Here is a 22,515-nt window from a genome sequence, read left to right as displayed (position 1 = left end):
CAATGAGGGCAGAGAAGCAGCTAAAATGAATACCATTATACTCTCTCTCTCTTCTTCTCTATATGCAACAGGGGATTCACCTTTTCAGAAATGCTTCTTAGTCAATACACTCATTGAAAAAAGTGTTACAAAAGCGTTCTTTGGCTGTCCTCATAGGAGAACCCTTTTTGGTTCCAGGTAGAACTGTTTTGGGTTCCAGGTAGAACCGTTTTGGGTTCCAAGAAAACAGAGAGACAATAGAAAAGTAAAACACGTAATAATAAATAAACAATGAGTAACCATAACTTGGCTATATACACGGGGTACCAGTGCCGAGTCGGTGTGCAGGGGTACGAGGTAATTGAGGTAGAGATGTACATATACACTGTACATATGGAAAAAAGTGACAAATTATAAACAGTAGCAGAAGCATATGTGATGAGTCCAAAACTTAGCACAAAAAGAGTCAATGCAGATTGTTTAATAGTTAACTATTTCGCAGTCTTATGGCTTGGGGGTGGAAGCTGTTCAGGGACCTGTTGGTTCCAGACTTGGTGCAGCGGTAAGGCAAGCCATGCAGTAGCAGAGAGAACAGTCTATGACTTGGGTGGCTGGAGTCCTTGAAAATGTTTAGTGATGTACTGTGTACAGTGATGTACTGGGCCGCACACACTACCCTCAGTAGCGCCTTGCGGTCGAATGCCAAGCAGTTGCCATACCAAACATCGATGCAGCCAGTCAAGATGTTCTCAACGTTTCAGCTGTAAACTTCTTAAGGATCTGAGGGCCCATGCCAAATCTTTTCAGCCTGCTGAGGGGGAAGAGGTGTTGTCGTGCCCTCTTCTCTACTGTGTTGGTGTGTGTGGACCATGATAGATCCTTAGTGATGTGGACACGAGGAACCTGAAGCTCTCAACCTGCTCCACTACAGCCCCATTAATGACGATGGGAGAGTGCTCTGCCCTCCTTTTCCTGTAGTCCACGATTAGTTTCTTTGTCTTGCTGAATTTGATGGAGAGGATGTTGTCACTGACCTGCCCTCTACAGCTGTCTCATCGCCGTCGGTGTTCAGGCCATACACAGTCGTGTCGTTGGCAAACTTAATGATGGTGTTTGGAGTCGTGTGCGGCTACGCAGTCGTGGATGAAGAGGGAGTAGAGGAGGGGACTAAATAGACACTTTTTTCTAAGAGTTTATGTATAGGCATTATGACTAGCATCAGTTAAACTAGTGGGTTAAATAATGGGCCAAATCTGATGCATTATTATGCAACCAGTTTTCAGTATACAACAGGGAAGTGAGGGAACTAGTTAATATGGGAAAGCTCCGTTAGGCATGCTTTTTAGTCCAGGACTAAACTTAATCTGTGTGCTAAAAACCACCCCATAGACTACAGTGACAACACTCAGGGGAATAGTTGATGTGCATTACCAAAGGTTACAGTTGCTTGACTACAGGTCTAGGCTGTTTACCTTGTGGCTGTCTGCTAGGGTGGAAGATCTGCAGGTCAAAGGGCTGAGCGCTGGTCTTCTGGATCACTGTGACGTTACGGCCCGTCCACTTGTTGGCTCTGGCCAGGGTGTTGGTCCTCCAGTCTGTCCAGTAGACACTTCCCCCAAACAGGGACACGGCAAAGGGGTGTGACAGGTACTCATGTCCCCTCAGGATCTCTATGATCCCACTGCCATCGTACAGTGCAGAGTAGATGGCATCAGAGCTGTGAAAGGGAGAAGATAGGTGAAGGTACAGTAACCAGCCAGAATAGATAACATACAGCTCAGATGAGATGGCATGAGCGCTGTTAGAGGGAGAAAACATGATCAGGAGGTCATTAGATTCTCTTTCCAGTATAAAAACAGTGATACAGTATATTCATACTAGCCAGCTAGAGTAACCATGGAAGTACAATACATTGCAGCGTAGATGGCATTAGAGCTGTTATATGGTGGTATGAATATCATCATGAGGCTGTCTGGCTCTATACAATAAAAATACTAGTCAGGTATTTGTATTTATTATGGATCTTCCTGCCAAGGCAGCAACTACTCTTCCTGGGGTCCTGCAAAATTAAGGCAGTTATGCAGTTTTAAAAACATTACATTCACAAATTTCACAACACACTGTGTGCCCTCAGGCCCCTACCCCACCACTACTACATATCTACAATACAAAATCCATGTGTATGTGTATGTATAGTGCGTATGTTATTGTGTGTGTATGCAAGTATCTGTGCCTACATGTATGTATGTGTTGCTTCACAGTCCCCGCTGTACCATAAGGTGTATTTTTATTTGTTAAAAAATAATACTAATTCACTGCTTGCAATCAATTACTTGATGTGGAATAGAGTTCCATGTATTCATGGCTCTATGTAGTACTATGCGCCTCCCATAGTGTGTTCTTGTGGCATGTCTTGTGGGGTATGCATGGGTGTCCGAGATGTGCACCAGTAGTTCAAACATACAGCTCAATGCATTCAACATGTCAATACTTCTCATAAATACAAGTAGTGATGAAGTCAATCTCTCCTCCACTTTGAGCCAGGAGAGATTGACATGCATATTATTAATATTAGCTCTCTGTGAACATTCAAGGGCCAACCGTGCTGCCCTGTTCTGAGCCAATTGCAATTTTCCTAAGTCCCTTCTTGTGGCACCTGACCACGACGACTGAACAGTAGTCCAGGTGTGACAAAACTAGAGCCTGTAGGACCTGCCTTGTTGATAGTGCTGTTAAGAAGGTAGAGTAGTGCTTTATTATGGACAGACTTCTCTCCATCTTTGCTACTGTTGTATCAATATGTTTTGACCATGACAGTTTACAATCCAGGGTTACTCCAACAGTTTATTCACCTCAATTTTCTCAATTCCCACATTATTTGTTACAAGAGTTAGTTGAGGTTTAGGGTTTAGTGAATGATTTGTCCCAAATACAACGCTAGTTAGGGATAGGTGGGACGCAAATGTCTCAACTGGCCAATTACCAGGGAAAATGCAGAGCGCCAGATTCAAATAAAATACTATAAAATTCAAACTTTCATTATATCACACATGTAAGATACTCAATTAAAGCTACACTCGTTGTGAATCCAGCCAACATGTCAGATTTTTAAAATGATTTTCAGGGCGAAAGCATAAGAAGCTATTATCTGATAGCCTGCACCATCTGCACCAGCAGTAAACAAAGGGGTTTGCATATTTCAACCCTACAGGAGCTACACAAAACGCTGAAATAAAATATAAAACATGCATTAACTTTGACAAGCTTCTTTTGTTGGCACTCCAAATGTCCCATAAACATCACAATTGGTCCTTTTGTTTGATTAATTCCGTCCATATATATCCAAAATGTCCATTTATAAAGCACGTTTGATCCAGAAAAAAAAACATCTTACAAAAGATGCAACGTCACTACAAAATATTTCAAAAGTTGCCTATAAACTTTGCCAAAATATTTTAAACTACTTTTGTAATACAACTTTAGGTATTTTTAAACGTTAATAATCAATCCAATTGTAGACGGGGCAATCTGTGTTCAATACAGGAATGAAAACAAACTAGCGCCACTTTTCACGTCTTGCGCAACTCACAAAAGTGTACCCAGTTCCTAGTTGGCCTACTTCTTCATTACACAAAGGAATAACCTCAACCAAATTCCAAAGACTGGTGACATCCAGTGGAAGCGGTAGGAACTGAAAACAGGTTCCTAAGAAATATATCTTGGCAATAACAACCCAGGGAACAGAGAAAGGCAACAAAAATATATACTGTTATTCTGAACAGTTCTGAACAGTTAGTCCTCGGGTTTTGCCTGCTACATAAGTTCTGTTATACTCACATACATGATTCAAACAGTTTTAGAAACATCAGAGTGTTTTCTTTACTCAAAGCCAGTGGCATGTAATTAGTAAAGATTGAAAAAAGTAAGGGGCCTAGACAGCTACCCTGGGGAATTCCTGATTCTATCTGGATTATGTTAGAGAGGCTTCCATTAAAGAAGCTGTTAGACAGGTAACTTTTTATCCAGAATATAGCAGGGGGTATAAAGCCATAACACATACGTTTTTCCAGCAGCAGAGTATGATCGATAATGTCAAAAGGCTCACTGAGGTCTAACAAAACAGCCCCCCCAATCTTTTTATCATCAATTTCTCTCAGCCAATGATCAGTCATTTGTGTAAGTGCTGTGCTTGTTGAATGTCCTCCCATTTAAGCATGCTGAAAGTCCATTGTCAATTTCTCTTTACTGTAAAATAGCAAAGTCTCTGGTCAAACACCATTTTCCCATAAAGTTTACTAAGGGTTGGTACAGGCTGATTGGTCTGCTATTTGCTGCCAGTAAAGGGGGCTTTACTATTCTTAGGTAGCAAAATTACTTTTGCTTCCCTCCAGGCCTGGTGGCACACACTTTCTAGTAGGCTTAAAATGTAAATATTGCAAATACGAGTGGCAATATCATCTGCTATTATCCTCAGAAATGTCCCATCCAAGTTGTCAGACCCCAATGGCTTGTCATTGTTGATAAACAATAGTATTGTTTTCACCGCTTCCACACTCACTTAACAGAATTGAGAATTACAATGCTTGTCTTTTATAATTTGGGCAAATATACTTGGATGTGTAGTGTCAGCGTTTATTTGCTAATCTTGCCAATTTAAAAAATAATTAATGTAGTTTCTAATATCAGTCAGTTTTGTGATGAATGAGCCATCTGATTCAGTGAATGATGGAGCTGAGTTTGCCTTTTTTCCCAAATTGTCATTTAAGGTGCTCCAAAGCGTTTTACTATCATTCTTTATGTCATTTATCTTTGTTTTATAGTTTATTTTCTTCTTTTTATTCAGTTTAGGCACATGAACGTAGGAATAACTACAACATAGGAATCACTACAAAACGTATTGTACAGTATGACTTACTATACACTATATTAGGCCCAGTCTTTGGGAACTTTGGTTTCCCTAGATATGGCTACTATATTCTGATCACTACATCTGATGGATCTGGACACTGCTTTCAAGAAAATGTCTGCAGAATTAGTAAAGATGTGATTAATATATGTTCATGATTTCATCCCGGTGCTACCCTGGTAGGTTGACTGATAACCTGAACCAGATTTCAGGCACTGGTGGCTTTTTCTTGAGTGGTCAGCTTGAAAGGCAGTCAATATTTAAATCATCCAGAAAATATACCTCCCTGTTGATATCACATACATTATCAAGCATTTCACACGTTATCCAGATACTGACTGTTAGCACACAGTAGTCTATAGCAGCTATCCACAAGAATGGGCTTTAGGTGAGACAGATTAACCTGTAGCCATATTACTTCAACAGTATTTAACATGAGATCCTCTAAGTTTTACAGGAATGTGGTTCTGACTATAAAATGCAACACCTCCACCATTGGCATTTCTTTATTTTCTGTAAATGTTATAACCTTGTATTGCTACCACTGTATCAAAGGTATCATCTAAGTGAGTTTCAGAGAGTCAGAATATGAATGTCATCTGTTACTAGAAAATTATTGATTTCATGAACCTTGTTTCTTAAACTACATATGTTTAACTTGGGCAATTTTGAGCACTTTTCTTCTGGGATGCATACTTGTTTTCATCGCTTTACTGAGAAGCTTAGCAGAAGTAGATATGCTCATGTTATTTATGTTAGTGCAGGGTGAGCTGCACACAGTGGACTTCCTACTAGGGCACACCACCTCAGTGCTAACAGTATAAATCTGGTTCATAGGCACATGATTACTGCATACAATAGCTGTAGGAGTTGTCATGTAAGCCTAAATACATTACAGCTGCTTATTTACTTGGTACATGAACATAATTCTCCACAATTTAAAACACAGTTCCAAACACCACTATTATAAGGTAAAATAGCGAGGATGGCGTTTTATCAAGGATGTCATCAGGTGTGTTTGTCAGTAATATATTTTGGAAATGCTGTAGAATGTAGATCTTGAAAGCATATTGTCACAATAGAAGGGGAGGTTTACATGTGAAGTATTCTCAACACGTCTTCCTGTGGTTACAGCACATTTAGATAAATTGGCCTTCTGTTCGCTGTAATTGAACTACCATTTACAATTAACCAACCTGCCCCTATAGGAGATGAGGCAAAGTAGATAACATGCCGTTCATACTTATGACATATGTGCATCCAAATAGGTATCATTGCAACCTAATTAATGTTTAAGAAAGTATGAATCTGTTCTTAATTTACCTGTAAAGGTTATAAGCGAATAAAGGTTACATAAAACATTGTTTTGCGTGAGGGACCTACCGAGCATCCGTCCACACTATTCTCTTCTCCAGATGATCCAGAGTTAGTCCGTTGGGCCAGGCTCCCATCTCCATGTCCTTGAACACTATGTGTCGTCCTCCTCCGCTCATTGAAGCAGCCTCGATACGGGGGAAGGTAGCATCCCAGTCTGTCCAGAACAGGATTCTAAAGACATTAAATCAATCAAGAAAAGGAGTGTATAAAGATCTTTTTACATATACAAATTGCTCTACAGTAACAGCACTAGACAACGGAGAGCAAGCAGAAAACCCAAGACAATAAAACCCATTCTGATGATCCACAGAAAACTGAGACGTGGTCTACTTATGCAAGGACATTAATTAAATAGGACTTGAAGAAAAAGCCTCCATGGAAGAAAGAAATTAATGATTAAGATCATTTGAAAACGGACAGAACTAGACGGCATAAACTAGCCTAGATACTCAAACCATGTGTTGAATACAAAAGCAAACATGGAAGATTACGTTTATTATTCCTATGGAAAAACAAGGCTAAAGGCATTAATCAATTTAGTAATGATTTTCAGTGTCAATTCTACAGCCCTTTTTCATTGGTTTGTCAATGTGACATCACTGCAAACTAGAATAATTACATACAGTGTGTATAGCCGTAAGTGGGATTCGTAAACACACACATTGGCAGCAGTCTGTGGATCCTAGAACAGCACCAAACAGACCAGTGTTCCACAGCATCTGTGACATTGGCTGGAACAGGAAGCCATCTGGTTTTTATGACCTTCTACAGCTCAATGAAAGCCTGTAAATGAGCACTGGTGATTACTATGACCATCAGCAGAGTCATGTCTCCCAAACACGGCTACTATCCTGCTTTTGCCCACCAAACCCGGCAAGAGACCCGACCCTGTAGGAATGCAGGCTTAAATTAGGCGCTGACGACAATGAAACATCCTTGTACAGCTCAATAGCCTTATTCATTGGATCAGGCCCCTTAGATCAATGGCTTACTCTTTTGAGTGGATTCAAGTAATTACGTTAGAATTATTGCTCTGGCGAGGAACTTTGCCTGTAGGCACCGAAATCATCCATTAATCCTAATGTGTTCTCCTCTGAAACACAGTCATCCCTCCAATATATGCAGTGCAGGAAAGACTATACATTTCTTATAAGACTACTTAGTAGATTTTTTATGAATGTCTGGAAGTAGTTTTAAAACAAAATAAAACAAATGAATTTTACAATCAAATAAAAGTATTTAATCACCATGTATAAATTAAAGAACTAGGCTAAACACACTATAATAAAAAACATAATTTTCGTCTTTTTCATCCAACTTTGTGCCTGTGAGATTGTTCAGAGATGAATTGAAGGCTTGAAGCAATGTATTAAAGAGAAAACGTAAGAGTGGTAAAGTGCATGAATCAGGGAAGAGGAAAAGATGAGCCATATCACTTGTCATCACTAGAATTGAGTCCACAGTATTATTATCGATGTATTCTATATTTGTATCCTTAATGGACCCTAACATAGCAGACATCATCACACATCAAGGGAGAAGGAAGTAGAAGAAAATGAAGGATGTTGTTTTTCTTATTATGAGTGTGTACAGTATGTCAGACCTGAATTCAAATAGTATTTGTTTCTTTAAAATAGTTTAGCTGTGCTTTGTTGAGCATATCTGGCACAACAGAAACAGTTGAATAATCCCCAAAGTGTAAACCCTGCCCATTTGGCACTCCAGGCAGGCTGAATCAAACACTCAACGAATTTGAAAGAAAAAAAATACTATTTCAACCCAGGTCTGTTGTGAGTAGGCACGCACCCTTGTCCTGGGTCCAGAGCGATGGCCCGTGGATGCTCCATCCCTCCAGCTATCAGTGTGGTCCTCATCTCTCCATTCAGCCTGGCCACCTCGATCTGGTCCAGGTTACTGTCGATCCAGTACAGGTTACCTGCTATCCAGTCCACTGCCAACCCCTCTGGAGTGGCCAGCCCATGCTGCACAACCACCTCAATCCCTGTCACACCTGATGGAATACCAACCACAGGACCATCATCACCCCTACACCACCCGATTAGAGCACCACCCTTTAGCACCATGACCACCACCACACCACCCATTAGACCAGGTGAGACAGACCAGACCACAGTACCATGGTCATCAATACACACACTAGGTGAGAGAAGAGTAGAGAAGGGATGTATTCAACTCAGCCTGATCATTTTCCCCCTATTGAGAGGATGTGTTTGTTGGTCTGCTAACAAAATTACATTTTCTGGGGAGAAAACCCTAGCTAGAGAAACTCTTGAGGAAGATAACATTGACATAAAAGAAGATTGTTTCCTACAGTGTTCCATTAAAAATAAAAGGTTTTCCCAGTATGTCTATAATCCAGCTGTTTACAATTATCCTCGGCTGCTGGAGCCTTTGTGGAAGGATGACAAAAGGGAGAAATAGGTGCAGCAGCGGGACACATTCTATGGCCCCACGGAGAAAATGAGAGAAAGAGAGAAAAAGTCCAATTGCAGCAGATGCACAGAATATAAGCAGCACAAAACACCAACCTAATGAAAAGTTCTAACTCATCAAAGGCTTCAGAGATGCACTATGACAGTGGGAAGACGACTGAGGGGCCTAGAGTATACCCACAGTAATGCTTGGCATTACCCTGCTGAAATAACTCTTCAATGGAGGGACAGTATCAGCTCACAGTTTCAGAGAGGTGCTAAGTAGAACTAAACTGAAAACCTTATTGAACTAAACTGTATAATTGAAAGGCCTGGGAGGGAAGAAAGCCATGTTTATCCTCCTCTGCCAATAGATCCCAGCATTTAGATAGAATGTTTAGCCTAGCCAAGGTACTTAAAGAGCCTGAAAGCGTCAGTACATCACAGCCTTTAGGACCTATTGTGTAGCTTACACCTACGTACCTTCAGATTTTGAAAGCACCATAGATCACACCATTTAGAGCTAACTTATAGGACCTACATACCTCCAGAGCCTGAGAGGCGTCCTCTGTAGATCTTATCCTCTACAACATCTGTCCAGTAAAGCAGGCTGCGATTAAAGTGGAAGTCAAGAGCAATGGTATTCCGGAGCCCTGGCACCAGCAAGCTGTAGTCCCGCTTGTGAAGGTCTATCCGTCTTATCTCATGCCGGATAGAGAAGATGATGAAAGCCTCAAAGGGATCTGGCCAAAGGAAAGACAAAGGGAGGAAAGGAAGAGGAACAAGTTAAAACGGAGAGGACAGAAGCCACAACAAAACCAACATGAGCGGCAGAAGCCGGGGAAGTGATTTGAACCGGTGCCATTAACGGAGCAAACAAACAGGTGGGCATGACTGCACACACACAAACACACAGGCACCTGTGCATCCATGCACACACTGGATCATGCACTTTCATGACTGGGCACTGGCACTAGTCTGTGTTATGCACAGAGCAGAAACACCATCGTCACTATGGAGACACATACATTATGAACACAATGAGAAAGACTGGATACTGTAGGCAGTAGGGATGTTCGCTACTTGCTGATGATAAGTCGCTCATTCGTTATTATTCAGTTATACCTGGAAATCTCTGTACAAAAGCTAGAGCCTTGCATGCATGAAATGTCACCACAGACTCAATAGTACATTTGTCAAAATTAAATGAGGTTGATTCTCAGTTTTCTATTGAACATATTATTTTCTATTGAACATTTATTTGATTTGACTATTTAAAATACACAAAGAAGCCACACCAGGCAACCAATACATTTACCAAAATTGACAAGGATTATATACATAAAAACTCAGACTCCATTGTTGTCCTCGATTGGTAGGCATGTGACTGCAGGGCAAAACAAGTGACATGGGCCTTCTGTGCCATACATTCAATCATGGGCTCCTGAGTGGCGCAGTGGTCTAAGGCTCTCCATCTCAGTGCTAGAGGCGTCACTACAGACCCTAGTTCGATTCCAGGCTGTATCACAATCGGCCGTGATTGGGAGTCCCATAGGGAGTCACACAATTGGCCCAGCGTCGTCCGGGTTAGGGTTTGGCCGGGGTAGGCCATGAATGTAAATACGAATTTGTTCTTAACTGACTTGCCTAGTTAAATAAAAAATTAAAAAATACACAATGTCTACATATGTAGATATACAGTGTACAAACCATTAAGAACACCTGTGTCCTCTGCTTCATCTACACTGACTGAAGTGGATTTAACAAGTGATAATAGCTTTCACCTAGTCAGTCTATGTCATGGAAAGAGCAGGTGTCCTTAATGTTTTGTACACTCACTAACACATCACTCCACCAGTGTAGAGTGGCTAGGAGGCTATCTCAACATGAACCAAGCCTTGCAGGAGTGTTTTAACCTAAGACTGGAAGTTTTTATCTCAGCCGGGAGTTTGTTACGCTCTACCAATATATAAATGCATCGCTCTTGAATCGACATGGCACAAAATCTACGGCACTGCCTCAGTAGTAAGATAGTTCTTTAGATACTGGGGGATTGTACCATATATGGTTTTATGGGCCAATCCCAGCTTCAACTGAATGACCCTTTTATCAACTTATAGCCACTGTGGTTCACTGAGCTGAGAAGGGCCAACATTAGCCTGAGGGCTAAGATTCAGAATGACCCTTGCCATTTTACTCTGAGCTGTCTGTAGCTTGTTCTTGATGAACTTACTGTACCAGGTAGTGCATGCATAGTCAAAGTGAGGCTGCACTAATGTGATCAAGGTCCCTATTTATGTAAGAAACAATGAAATGTTAATGTGTTTCTTCGGTAAATTGCCCATTCTTTCCCTATTTTAACATACAATTAGCACTGCAACTGCCATCAATCTCTGAGGGAAATGGAGAGGCGAGCAGTAAAAAACGAACTTCATCAATCTGAATGTGACACATCAAGGCTGCGTGTTCTGCCATGTTCTCCTCGTTTACGAGCAGCAACACAGAAGCAAAAAACGGCCAAAACATCAATCCAATCACACACATTACAACATAAGTAGACCGTTTGCTCTGATTATGTAAAGCTGAGTTGATCAATGAATTGACTGTATGTAATTTCACAGGGCTTACAGTGCCGTGAAAAATAATTTTCACCTTTTTGATTTCCCCTATTTTTGCATCTTTTTTTACACTGAAAGTTATCAGATCTTCAACCAAAATATTAGATAAATGGAACCTGAGTGAAAAAAAATACAAAAATGATAAACAAAGAAATGCAACACCCAATGCCTCTGTGTGAAAAAGTAATTGCCCCCTTACACTCAATAACCGGTTGTGCCACCTTTAGCTGCAATGATTGCAACCAAACGCTTCATGTAGTTGTTGATCAGTCTCTCACATCGCTGTGAAGGCATTTCGGCCCACTCTTGCATGCAGAACTGCTTTAACTCAGCGAAATGTATGGGTTTCAAAGCATGAACTGCTTGTTTCAGGTTCTGCCACAACATCTCAAATCAGGTTTAGGTCTGGACTTTGACTAGGCCATTCCAAAGCTTTTGAGCCATTCTGATGTAGACTTGCTTGTGTGTTTTGGATCATTGTCTTGCTGCATAACCGAGGTACGCTTCAGCTGACAGACGGATGGTCTGACATTATCTGGTAGAATTCTCTGATACAGAGCAGAATTCATGGTTCCTTCAATCAATCACAAGCCATCCAGGTCCTGAGGCAGCAAAGCATCCCCAAACTATCACACTACCGACACCAGGCTTGACTGTTGGTACTTCTAGCATATTCCTCCACAGCGATGTGAGAGAGTGATCAACAACTACAGCCAGCATTTGGTTGTACATTGCATCTATAGGTGGCACAACCAGTTAACGAGCGTAAGGGAACAATTCATTTTCACACAGGGGCATAGATACACATGGCGGGGTGTGGCTTAATGTGACCACGCTCCCGAGTAGAGTACAGCAGTTGGGTACTCCCATTACTCCCATGTAATTAGCCTAACTTTGCCATCATCCTAAGCAAACTACTGACACTTTTTTGTTGTTTCAAGAAATGTTTTCAGTACTTGGCGGTCAAAACAATGAATGATTTGCATGATACTTATTCTGCCACCAATTTTCTACCCTAACAATGACAATAAAGTTAGTAAATCTGTTGCAATATACTTATGTCACTGCTTGTTTACCCCTAGCTTTTTTTGTTGGTTAGCTGACTTAGCTAGCTAGAAAAGTTCATCTCAACCCAATTTGTTAGTTTTAGATATGTCACGTGCGGTTGAACTACTTCCAGTCGTTGCCTTCCCTTGAACGGTCTACGTATTTTAAAAAGCTCATTCTTGTTGGCTTGCCTACAGTATATGTCCTTTCAATTTGCCGGAGACCATCTGGGGATACAACCCTACCAAATTGACCAAACCAAAGCAGTCTATGATATCTTCAACTACTTGGTGGAATCTCCAGGTTTGCATAAATATCCAAATGCAGAAGAATATTATAGTGTTATTTGGATGGACATAGCCCACTAGTCCTTACTACAAGCTAACTAGCAAGCTTTATGCAAAACGATTTACCGATGATGATGTGCTTGAACACACAAATGCATTGAGTAACCAGAGCCCATCCATCATCATTTCCATCATCATCACAGCGTCATAGCATGAAACAATGAGGTTCGTCTAACCTGGTCCTTGGGCATTTGATTAAACTTAATTTGGTGGTCTTTTCTCCTACTATTGTTCAAACAATACAGTATGTAACAGCTTTTTGGCAAATTAAAAGCAGTGTTAGTTTGCCAATTAAAGAAACTAAAGTCTGTTGGAATTGACTCTTTGGCTGATAATCGTGACGTACATTCATTTGACTTTCTCTGTTCATGCTAACATTTTCATGTTTAGAATGAAAGTGTTTTTAGGTATGATGTAGTTTATTAAAATGACATAGAAGTATGTTAAAATGACCAACCAAGCACATTCAAAAATGTTATTGAATAAAATGTAAAAAAAGAATACAGCCGTTGTTGGGTAATGCGTAAAGTAGACAATTTAACATGGGAGTAATGGCCGTAAACTATGGCTGTACCCTACTCAAGGTTGTGGTCACGTTAAGACATGCCACGCCATGTGTATCTATTGGGTGTTTCATAACTTTGCTCATTTGTTCACTCAGAAAGTGCAACTAAAAGTTCTTTGCTGTTTTTGTGTGTGAAAAACAACACGCTCCTAGTAATATTTTACCTAATCGGAACAACTGTAAGACATCTAATTTATCAAATATTATATTTCAAAACGTTTTCCAATTCACTTTGATCAAATCCTCACGAGCATATTATAAGACATGAAGCAGCACATGAGTCTACACTTACACAATCAACATACTTCCTGACACACACACACAACCCTACACACACTTTGTCACCTCACCTGTGCTGTGGCAGCTGTCCCCATCGGGGCCCAGCCTCCAGCCTGGGTAGCAGGAGCACTTGACGGTGGTCTTGTACTGCTCACACATCTGGCTGCACTTCAGATGCCTACTGCAGTAGTCCACCGCCTCACACGTCCTGTTGTTAGAGTCCAGTTGGAGCCCTGCAGGGCAGGAGCAGACCACCCCTGTCCCTGGTACCACTGTGCATTGATGGCTGCAGCCACCCTTGGCCACCAAACACTTATCTAGGAGCAGAGAGAGGAGTAGAGAGAGGGCACAGGAAGTAAGAGCCAACTCTGATCTGGGAGTAGAGTGAGAGAGGACAGGATGTAAGTACCAAACACTAATATGAAAACAGAGAAAGAGGTCAGGGACTAAGAGCCTTAATAGCCTACTATAGAGGATAAGATTGGAGACTAGAGAGAATGAGAGGGACAGGGAACTATGAGTCTTAATATTAGAGACTGAGATGGTTTTCAGCATCAGATCGTCATCCACGGGGTCTAAAATTAGGTTAGAGAAATAACAGACCATAGTATGTTGGGCCATATGCTGTACAGTAAAAAAAAATGCTGAATTAAAAAGGGTTGTTTTTGAGAACTAGCTGGCACAAGAATAACACTACCACTTTTTGCTCTAAGCTAGAGATTGCTAGTCGAGCATGATGTTGGGAAATATCCGCTGCATATACAACGCAAGGAAAAGCTATTACACAATGAAAGAGGCTCCGCAGTTCAGTTGGTCCACAACGGTTTGACCTGAGGGATGATACCTTTATTACTGTCAAGGCTTCAACACATCATGAAATCTGAAAGTTGTGCACTATTCCTTTCACAAAACTGATATGGAGACGGAGAAAAAAAGAATGACTTTTCTTTCTTTGTGCAGTCTGTAATCGAATGATTTTCTCTGAAGCAGCTAGGTATCTGATTATTGTGGGGTGCCAGACAGGTCCAGAAGATGAAAAGGCAATTTGGTGCAACAATCACACTACAGGTCCAAAGTCTCCTTTTTAGCTGGCCATGATAAAGATGATCTTATTGGCACAGACCAGAAAGGGTTGAAATTTCTCTGCGGGGGTCTCCTAGCTGCAGAGGAGGGTAGAGGAGAGCTGTGCCCCCATAGGTTACAGCTGGAGGAATGACTCCCGCTGAGTTAGCTCAAATCAATCAGGCCCCTTAAGGTCTCCCTGTATGACCTAATTGGCTATGAACCAGGCAGCGCAGTGTGGGCCTTTTCTCAAAGGTTGTGTCCCAAATGGCACCCTCTTTCCTGTACCCTTTTTCATAAACCATTTCCCCATAGGACTATGTTCAAAAGTAGTGCACTAAGTAGGGGATAGTGTGCCATTTGGGAGGAAGATAAGTGATAACACACACTCTGAGCTACGGTGTCTAACTATGGTCCCCCATGAGGTTTCTGCTAGCAACTCGAAATGAACCGATACGTTTAGGTTGTTCAGTCAAATAGATTAGATGTGTACTATTCACATGAGATTCACAGATTTTCCCTCAGATGGGCCTTGGACAAACAGATCTGTGTTGGTAATCATTGGAGAAATCTGGGAGCTATTCTTTATGTTCGGTCCCCTTGATGACTGAATAAAAATCAACAGCATGTTGACGCGTCATCGTGCTGCTCTCAAGGCTATGGGAATTAAAATATATAGTACCACTCCTTAGGGACAGACAGCGTTTGACACATCTGACTCTGGGTTCTTGTTATATGAGATGGGAAATTAAAGCTCACACAGCTTATACTGTATATTCTGTCTGAGGTGTGTCCCCCAGTAGAAAAATAATCTCTAAACACATCTCTTCCACTTAAACACATGAAATGATTCATCACAACTCACACACTAATTAGTCTCGACGATCTCATGCAATATGATGTACTACAGATAATAGTTCTTTCCTACCACAGAAAGGCCCTTCATCAGACAGGTCTGCACAGTCCGGCTTGCCGTTGCAGATCTTTTCTGGTGGGAGGCAAGTGGAAGTGTCATTGGCACAGGGGTATTTTGGAGGCTTACAGACAGCTGCCTCACAGGACTCCTCATCAGAACGATCCTCACAGTCGATATCTCCATCACACACCCAGCTCTTGGTGATGCACTTTCCTGTTGGTGTGACACACATATACAGACATTTATGGAAACACACACACACACAATTCATTAACACAACCAGACACAGAAAATATTCCTCAAAGACGATATCAATCATCAGCTGTCCATACAGTAGACTAAATGCTGAGTAACCAGTCAGCATTACCACACAGTGAACTTCAAGCATCTGTAATAAATTTGGTGAATAATCTAAGGCTGGGCGATATGGCTAAAATATAATTTAAAAAAATATATATAATGTTTAACTTTTATTTAACTAGGCAAGTCAGTTAAGAACAAATTCTTATTTACAATGACGCCCTACCCCAGTCAAACCCGGACGACGCTGGGCCAATTGTGCACCACCCTATGGGCCTCCCAATCACAGCCGGATGTTATACAGCCTGGATTCAAACCAGGGACTGTACTGACACCTCTTGCACTGAGATGCATTGCCTTAGACCACTGCGCCACTCGGGAGCCCTAAATATCACAATATTTTTGATGGTATGGAGGTATGAGGTTTTTGAATAATAAAAGTTCACATGCTTTATGAGTAGTGTATGACCCTAGGGTGGCAACAAATGCATTCTAAGTGTTTTTAATGGAGCTTTGTCCATTCTGATTGTTTTATACTGTTCAATGAAACTTCAAACAAAAGTTGGAATATAGTGGGGACTTTGAATACAGTGTTGTTTGACATGACAATGAATAGAAAAAGCCAGTGAAGGGTTTTTGTGACAGGGCAGGAATTGGTCATTGTTTCACACTGGATCCTAATTAATGTCACATTCAATGTTTCCTCTTACTGTAGCTTTGATGTACTGTACAAATAGTAAAATATTCATCCTTCGCCTACTCCTATCTGATTTAGAATATACCGTTGCAGAAACAAAAAGCTGATCTAGGCCTACACCAGCACTGGTAGCCGGCTGTATTAGTTATCTAGCTACATTTGCTCTGACTAGTACAACTAGCGTTAAGCATTAGCGGCTAACACTTTAGCGGCTAACAACTTGCAAAGAAAATATCAACTAGCTGTTTGCAGACAGTATAAGATACACAAACTAATAGTGTGCTTATAGAATGCTTGTGGGTGTATAGTAGGAAGCAAAGTGGAAAGCAGCATCATTGTCACCAAAATCTGCAGCATTGCCCATGCAGACCGTCAGACTGCTAGTGGTTGATTTGACTTGCTGTAGCACAAATACTGCTCTGCTTGAGTGACAGGGGGAGGGTTGGTGTGTGTGGAAAGAGAGAGGGAGAGAGACGACTCAAGTAGCAAACTGAGTAAACAATAAAAACTGATATTATTACACACAGCGGAGTGGCATAATGCATTTAACAAACAAAAACATTGAAATACCGTTATACAAGGTAAAGGAAAAACCCAAACCGGTCCTTGGATCAATACCGGTATATTGTAAAAGACAGTTTATCACCCAGCCCTAGAATAATCCCTCAGTCAAGTTGAAGAAAAACTCTAAATATAAAAACAGGCCAAAAAGTTACTTAATGCATAACGTGATCCATATTTTAATCTGTTCCACACAATGGGGTCCTTGCAGTCTACAAAGACTAAGATCAATACAGTATATTGAATCATGACTTTAGATTAGAATATACTACACTGAACAAAAATATAAACTCAATGTAAAGGTCCCATGTTTCATGAGCTGAAATAAAAGATCCCAGAAATGTTGCATACTCACAAAAAGCATATTTCTCTCAAATGTTTTGCAACAAATTTGTTTAGATTCCTGTTAGTGAGGATTTCTCCTTTGCCAAGATCCTCTATCCACCTGATAGGTGTGGCATATCAAGAAGCTGATTAAACAGCATGATCATTACACAGGTGCACCTTGTGCTGGGGGACAAAATGTGCTTTTTTGTCACACAACACAACAGATGTCTCAAGTTGAGGGAGCATGCAATTGGCATGCTGACAGCTGGAATGTCCACCAGAGCTGTTCCTAGAGAATTGAACGGTAATTTCTCTACCATAACCCGCCTCCAACGTTGTTTTAGAGAATTTGGCAGTACGTCCAACCGGCCTCACAACCGCAGACCACGTGTATGGCTTTGTGTGGGCGAGCGGTTAGCTGATATCAACGTTGTGAAGAGAGTGCCCCATTGTGGTGGTGGGGTTATGGTATGGGCTGGAATAAGCTACAGACAACGAACACGAATGCCTTTTATCAATGGCAATTTGAATGCAGTAAAATGCCATGACGAGATCCTGAGGCCATTGTGAGTCCCATTTTATTTAAGGTATCTGTAACCAACAGATGCATATCTGTATTCCCAGTCATGTGAAATCCATAGATTAGGGCCTAATTAATTGATATAAATTGACTGATTTCCTTATATGAACTGTAACTCAGTAAAAGCAATGAAATTGTTGGATGTGTCATGATGTTGGCCTGAGGGGGGAGGTTTATGACCCTTGTTCCTCTCTCTACTCTAGCAATGTGACTATTGAAAATCACTTTGTTAACATTGAGAGAGAGTCTGGTGACATCAAAAGATGGGAACGGAACCATATTTCGGTAACCCAACCAGCTGAAAATATGCATTGGTAATAAATTAATATGATGCCAGATCAGTTGGCGTCTGAGACATTATTACTGATGATAGGACGACATAAACTGCATCTTGGAAAGTCTACACATTCTAGTTATCAGATTCACATGGAATTGTTGTGCAATTTAAATGTTTAAATATGAAACTATTCATGAAAAGATTAAATGTAATTTTATCTTCCAAATTAGAGAATTGGGTTTTCATGAGTGAACTATGCTTAACTCAGTGGCCCTGCCCATGTGAACAGACATTGGTTATAAACTATGAAACACGCCCTTCTCTCCCCTCCTATATAAGCCCCTTGACGAAAATGTAACTTTCTGTTTTACCGAAGACGTTAGGGCGACGGTCCTACGTTAAAAGGGCTCAGATAATAACCTGTTCCAAGGACGTGTGGACTTGAGGTCCCCACGTTGAAAGGACAAAGACCACCTACAGAACTAAGCCAACCTTAGAGAACCTAACGAAATTAGCATCGAATTTCAATGTGAAGGTGACGACCTACATGCCGGAAGGATGAATTTCGACTATACCAGCCAGAATATAGCTTGAGCATATAGCATGGCAACTTGGTATGAACTTTGAACTCTTATTCACTAAAGAAGTGATACCTCCTAGCCGTCGCGTTAGCGCAGCAACTGTAGACATGGGCTAGGAGAGGACGGACAGAGTATTTGTTCTACCACAAGACGACGGTACTACCAAGTATCCATTCTACCATCAGGCATTCATTCAAAGGACAACGCGGCCTCCCATCTATGACCAACAGATCGAAGCGTAGCTCAGAGTAAATATTTATTGTATTTTCCTTTTTCAAATGGGCGGTAATTTAGAATGCATAATGTACTGTATTTACGATAGCATAGCTTCTCCCTTTGTTACTCAGTCTTCCCGCTCTTTCACTCAAACCCAACCCCCTTTCCTTTGTGTAACCAGCCGTCATGTCGGCACGGTCCACCAGGGATGTTTTCTTTATAACATAATTTGTAATCAATGTATGATCCATTCTGTGTAATTATAATTCTGTGTGATTAGTTAGGTATTGAGTAAATAAATAATTAAACCAAATTTTGTATTGCTGATTCAACTTGTTAGCCAAGGTTCATGAAGATAACCAAGAATTTCCAACTTTCAGATGAGACTAAATAAGGTGATGATTAAATATTGACTGCTACTGATGTAAAAGATTACCAGGTCTTGAAGAGTTTATTCAGAAGATAACAGCTCTATAAACATTATTTCGTGGTTCCCCCGACTTTCCAGTTAAATATTTTCCTGAGTAGCTTAATGAGGTAATATTAATTAATTACAGAGAAAATATTTTATAGAATAGCATGTAATATCACTTTATCCGACATAGCCAAAGACACAACATAGTATACATTGCATCTTGCATCAAAATCTTCTTCATTGTGTGAGTGCATCAACAGAAAGGCACAGCCACAGTTGTGAGTGAAAAGCTTTACTTCATGTGAAAATCCACAGCTAGATCATTACAGCCTCCTGATACCTGCTACCAGGGGTAATCTTAAATTACCCTTACTCGCCATTTTGAATTACAAAGAGGCAGTGAATGCAGGTGGAACCACTGCAGGGGGTAGAATCAGCCACACACAGATAATCGGGAACTTGGTTCTATCTGCAAAAAGATCATTCTGAGAAAATTGGCTTTAAAATTCCGAACCCTCATATGATTGAATGGTGTCAGCAATTTTTATATTGTATTCTTTTGAACTTAACAACATGAACCACCGGTGTATTTAGAGTACAATACACTGTACAAAACATTAGGAACACCTTCCTAATATTGAGTTGCACCCCACCCCCCCTTTTCCCTAAGAACAGCCTCAATTCGTCGGCGCATGAGCTCTACAAGGTGTCGAAAGCGTTCCGCAGGGATGCTGGCCCATGTTGACTCCAATGCTTTCCACAGTTGTGTCAAGTTGGCTGGATGTCCTTTGGGTGGTGGACAATTCTTGATACACACAGGAAACTGTTGAGTGTGAACAACACAACAGTATTGCAGTTCTTGACATACTCAAATCGGTACGCCTGGCACCTACTACCATATCCTGTTCAAAGGCACTTAAATTGTTTGTCTTGCCCATTCACTCTCTGAATGGCTCACATACACAATTCATGTCTCCTCCCCTTCATCTACATTGATTGATGTGGATTTAACAAGTGACATCAATAAGGGATCATAGCTTCATCTGGTAAGTCTATGTCATGGACAGAGCATGTGTCCTTAATGTTTTGTATATTTAGTGTATAGGTAGAGAAGATTTAACAGAACAAGGCTATGTCAATAACTAAATTCTGACAAAAAAGGCAGTAGTGTAAAGTACTTAAGTAAAAATACTATCAATCAAATGTATTTATAATGCCCAATACAGATGTAGAAGCACGGTGACAAGGAAAAACTCCCTAGAAAGGCAGGAACCTAGGAAGAAATCTATAGAGGAACCAGGCTCTACGGGGTGGCCAGTCCTCTTCTGGATGTGCTTGCTGTGTGGAGATTATGAGAGTACATGGTCATTTAAGGCCAGATTGTTCTTCAAAATGTTCAAACGTTCATAGATGACCAGCAGGGTCAAATAATAATCACAGTGGTTGTAGACGGTGCAACAGGTCAGTATCTCAGGAGTAAATATCAGTTTGCTTTCATAACCAAGCCTTCAGAGGACGAGACAGCAGGTGCCGTAGAGAGAGAGGGAAAGTCAAAAACGGCAGGTCCGGGACAAGGTAGCACGTCCGGTGAACAGGTCAAGGTTCCCTAGCCGCAGGCAGAACAGTTGAAACTGGAGCAGCAGCACAGCCAGGTGGACTGGGGACAGCCAGGAGTCATCGGGGCAGGTAGTCCTGAGGCATGATCCTAGGGATACTACCAAAAACTACTTAAGTAGTTTTTTGAGGTATCTGTACTTTATTATTTATATTTTTCAAAACTTTTACTTTACTACATTCCTAAAGAAAATAATATACTTTTTACTCCATACATTTTCACTGACAGCCAAAAGTACCCATTACATTTTGAATGCTTAGCAGGACAAGAAAATTGTCTAATTCACACACTTATCAAGCGGGTCATCCCATTCTGCCTCTGATCTGGCGAACTCACTAAACACATGCTTCGTTTGTAAATTGTCTTGAGTGTTGGAGTGTGCCCCTGGCTATCCGTAAATTTAAAAAACTAAAAAGGGTACTGTCTGGTTTGCTTAATATTTGGAATTTGAAACGATTTATACTATTACATTTACTTTTGATATTTAAGTGTATTTAAAACCAAATACTTTCAGACTTTTCCTCAAGTAGTATTTTACTGGGTGACCTTCACTTCTACTCGAGTCATTTTCTATTAAGGTATCTTTATTTTAACTCTGGTACGACAGTTGGGTACTTTTTCCACCACTGCAAAAATGCAGATAAAACCAAGCTCTCGATATGCCAGAATGTATCATTGTTAATGCAGCTATGCCTGTGACTGTGTGAAGCCTGGATTACAGAGCATCCCAATTTAGAGGCCCAATTTTAAAGCTACATCACATGGAGAATTGATTCGCTGTTGCACATTCCGGGAAAAAAGAGATGCTATTATAACATCTATGCTATACCCATGACATACTACATGGAGAGTTAGAGAATGTAGAGTTTATATGTGTTTTAAACATGTTTCCAATTTGGCCATTTGATGTTGATCAACTACAGACATTTAACTTTGCTCCTAGTTTAGCATTAATGTAATGGTCAAAGATAGAATATTCCGTCTGTCCATATTGTGCTGTTAGACAAACAGTGTAGCTAACAAGTTTTGTTTCTGGGTTCCAGTTACTGACGGAGTAGTCTCTTAGCTACAGCATATCATACAGTACCTGTGTCTTTGCAGGTGAACTTGGCCTTGGGGTCGCACATCCTCTTGGTGCCCTCACAGGACATCTCGTCAGTCCCATCCTCACAGTCTTTGTCTCCATCACACCTCCAGCGCTCTGGGATACATGTCCCATCTGCTGTACAGTGGAACTCATCCCTGGTGCACTCTATCACAGGAGGCAATGCTGCAAGGGAAAATATACATCCAGTACAAGTCAAAAATTCAAGGGTTTTTCTTTATTTGTACTATTTTCTAAATTGTAGAATAATAGTAAAGACATCAAAACTATGAAATAAGACATATGGCATCATGTAGAAACCAAAAAACGTGTT

At 40.8% G+C, this 22,515-nt stretch overlaps 1 protein-coding gene across 1 annotated transcript in view; it reads right to left on the bottom strand.

The window, feature by feature from the left end:
• The window catches only part of lrp1bb (low density lipoprotein receptor-related protein 1Bb), a gene marked incomplete at its 5' end in the record, with an annotated part of 288,348 nt that overhangs the window by 137,039 nt on the left and 128,794 nt on the right, over positions 1–22,515 (bottom strand). The window contains 7 exons of the mRNA XM_042319665.1: positions 1,452–1,696; positions 6,269–6,433; positions 8,069–8,273; positions 9,240–9,437; positions 13,622–13,867; positions 15,541–15,741; positions 22,185–22,367. Of these exons, the coding sequence (XP_042175599.1) occupies positions 1,452–1,696; positions 6,269–6,433; positions 8,069–8,273; positions 9,240–9,437; positions 13,622–13,867; positions 15,541–15,741; positions 22,185–22,367 (1,443 nt within the window). The remainder of the gene's footprint in view (positions 1–1,451; positions 1,697–6,268; positions 6,434–8,068; positions 8,274–9,239; positions 9,438–13,621; positions 13,868–15,540; positions 15,742–22,184; positions 22,368–22,515) is intronic.

The sequence above is a fragment of the Oncorhynchus tshawytscha genome, linkage group LG03 (assembly GCF_018296145.1).
Source record: "Oncorhynchus tshawytscha isolate Ot180627B linkage group LG03, Otsh_v2.0, whole genome shotgun sequence".
Classification (NCBI taxonomy): Eukaryota; Metazoa; Chordata; class Actinopteri; order Salmoniformes; family Salmonidae; genus Oncorhynchus; species Oncorhynchus tshawytscha.
Note: the sequence above shows the minus strand (reverse complement) of the source record. Positions and strands in the feature narration are given on the sequence as shown.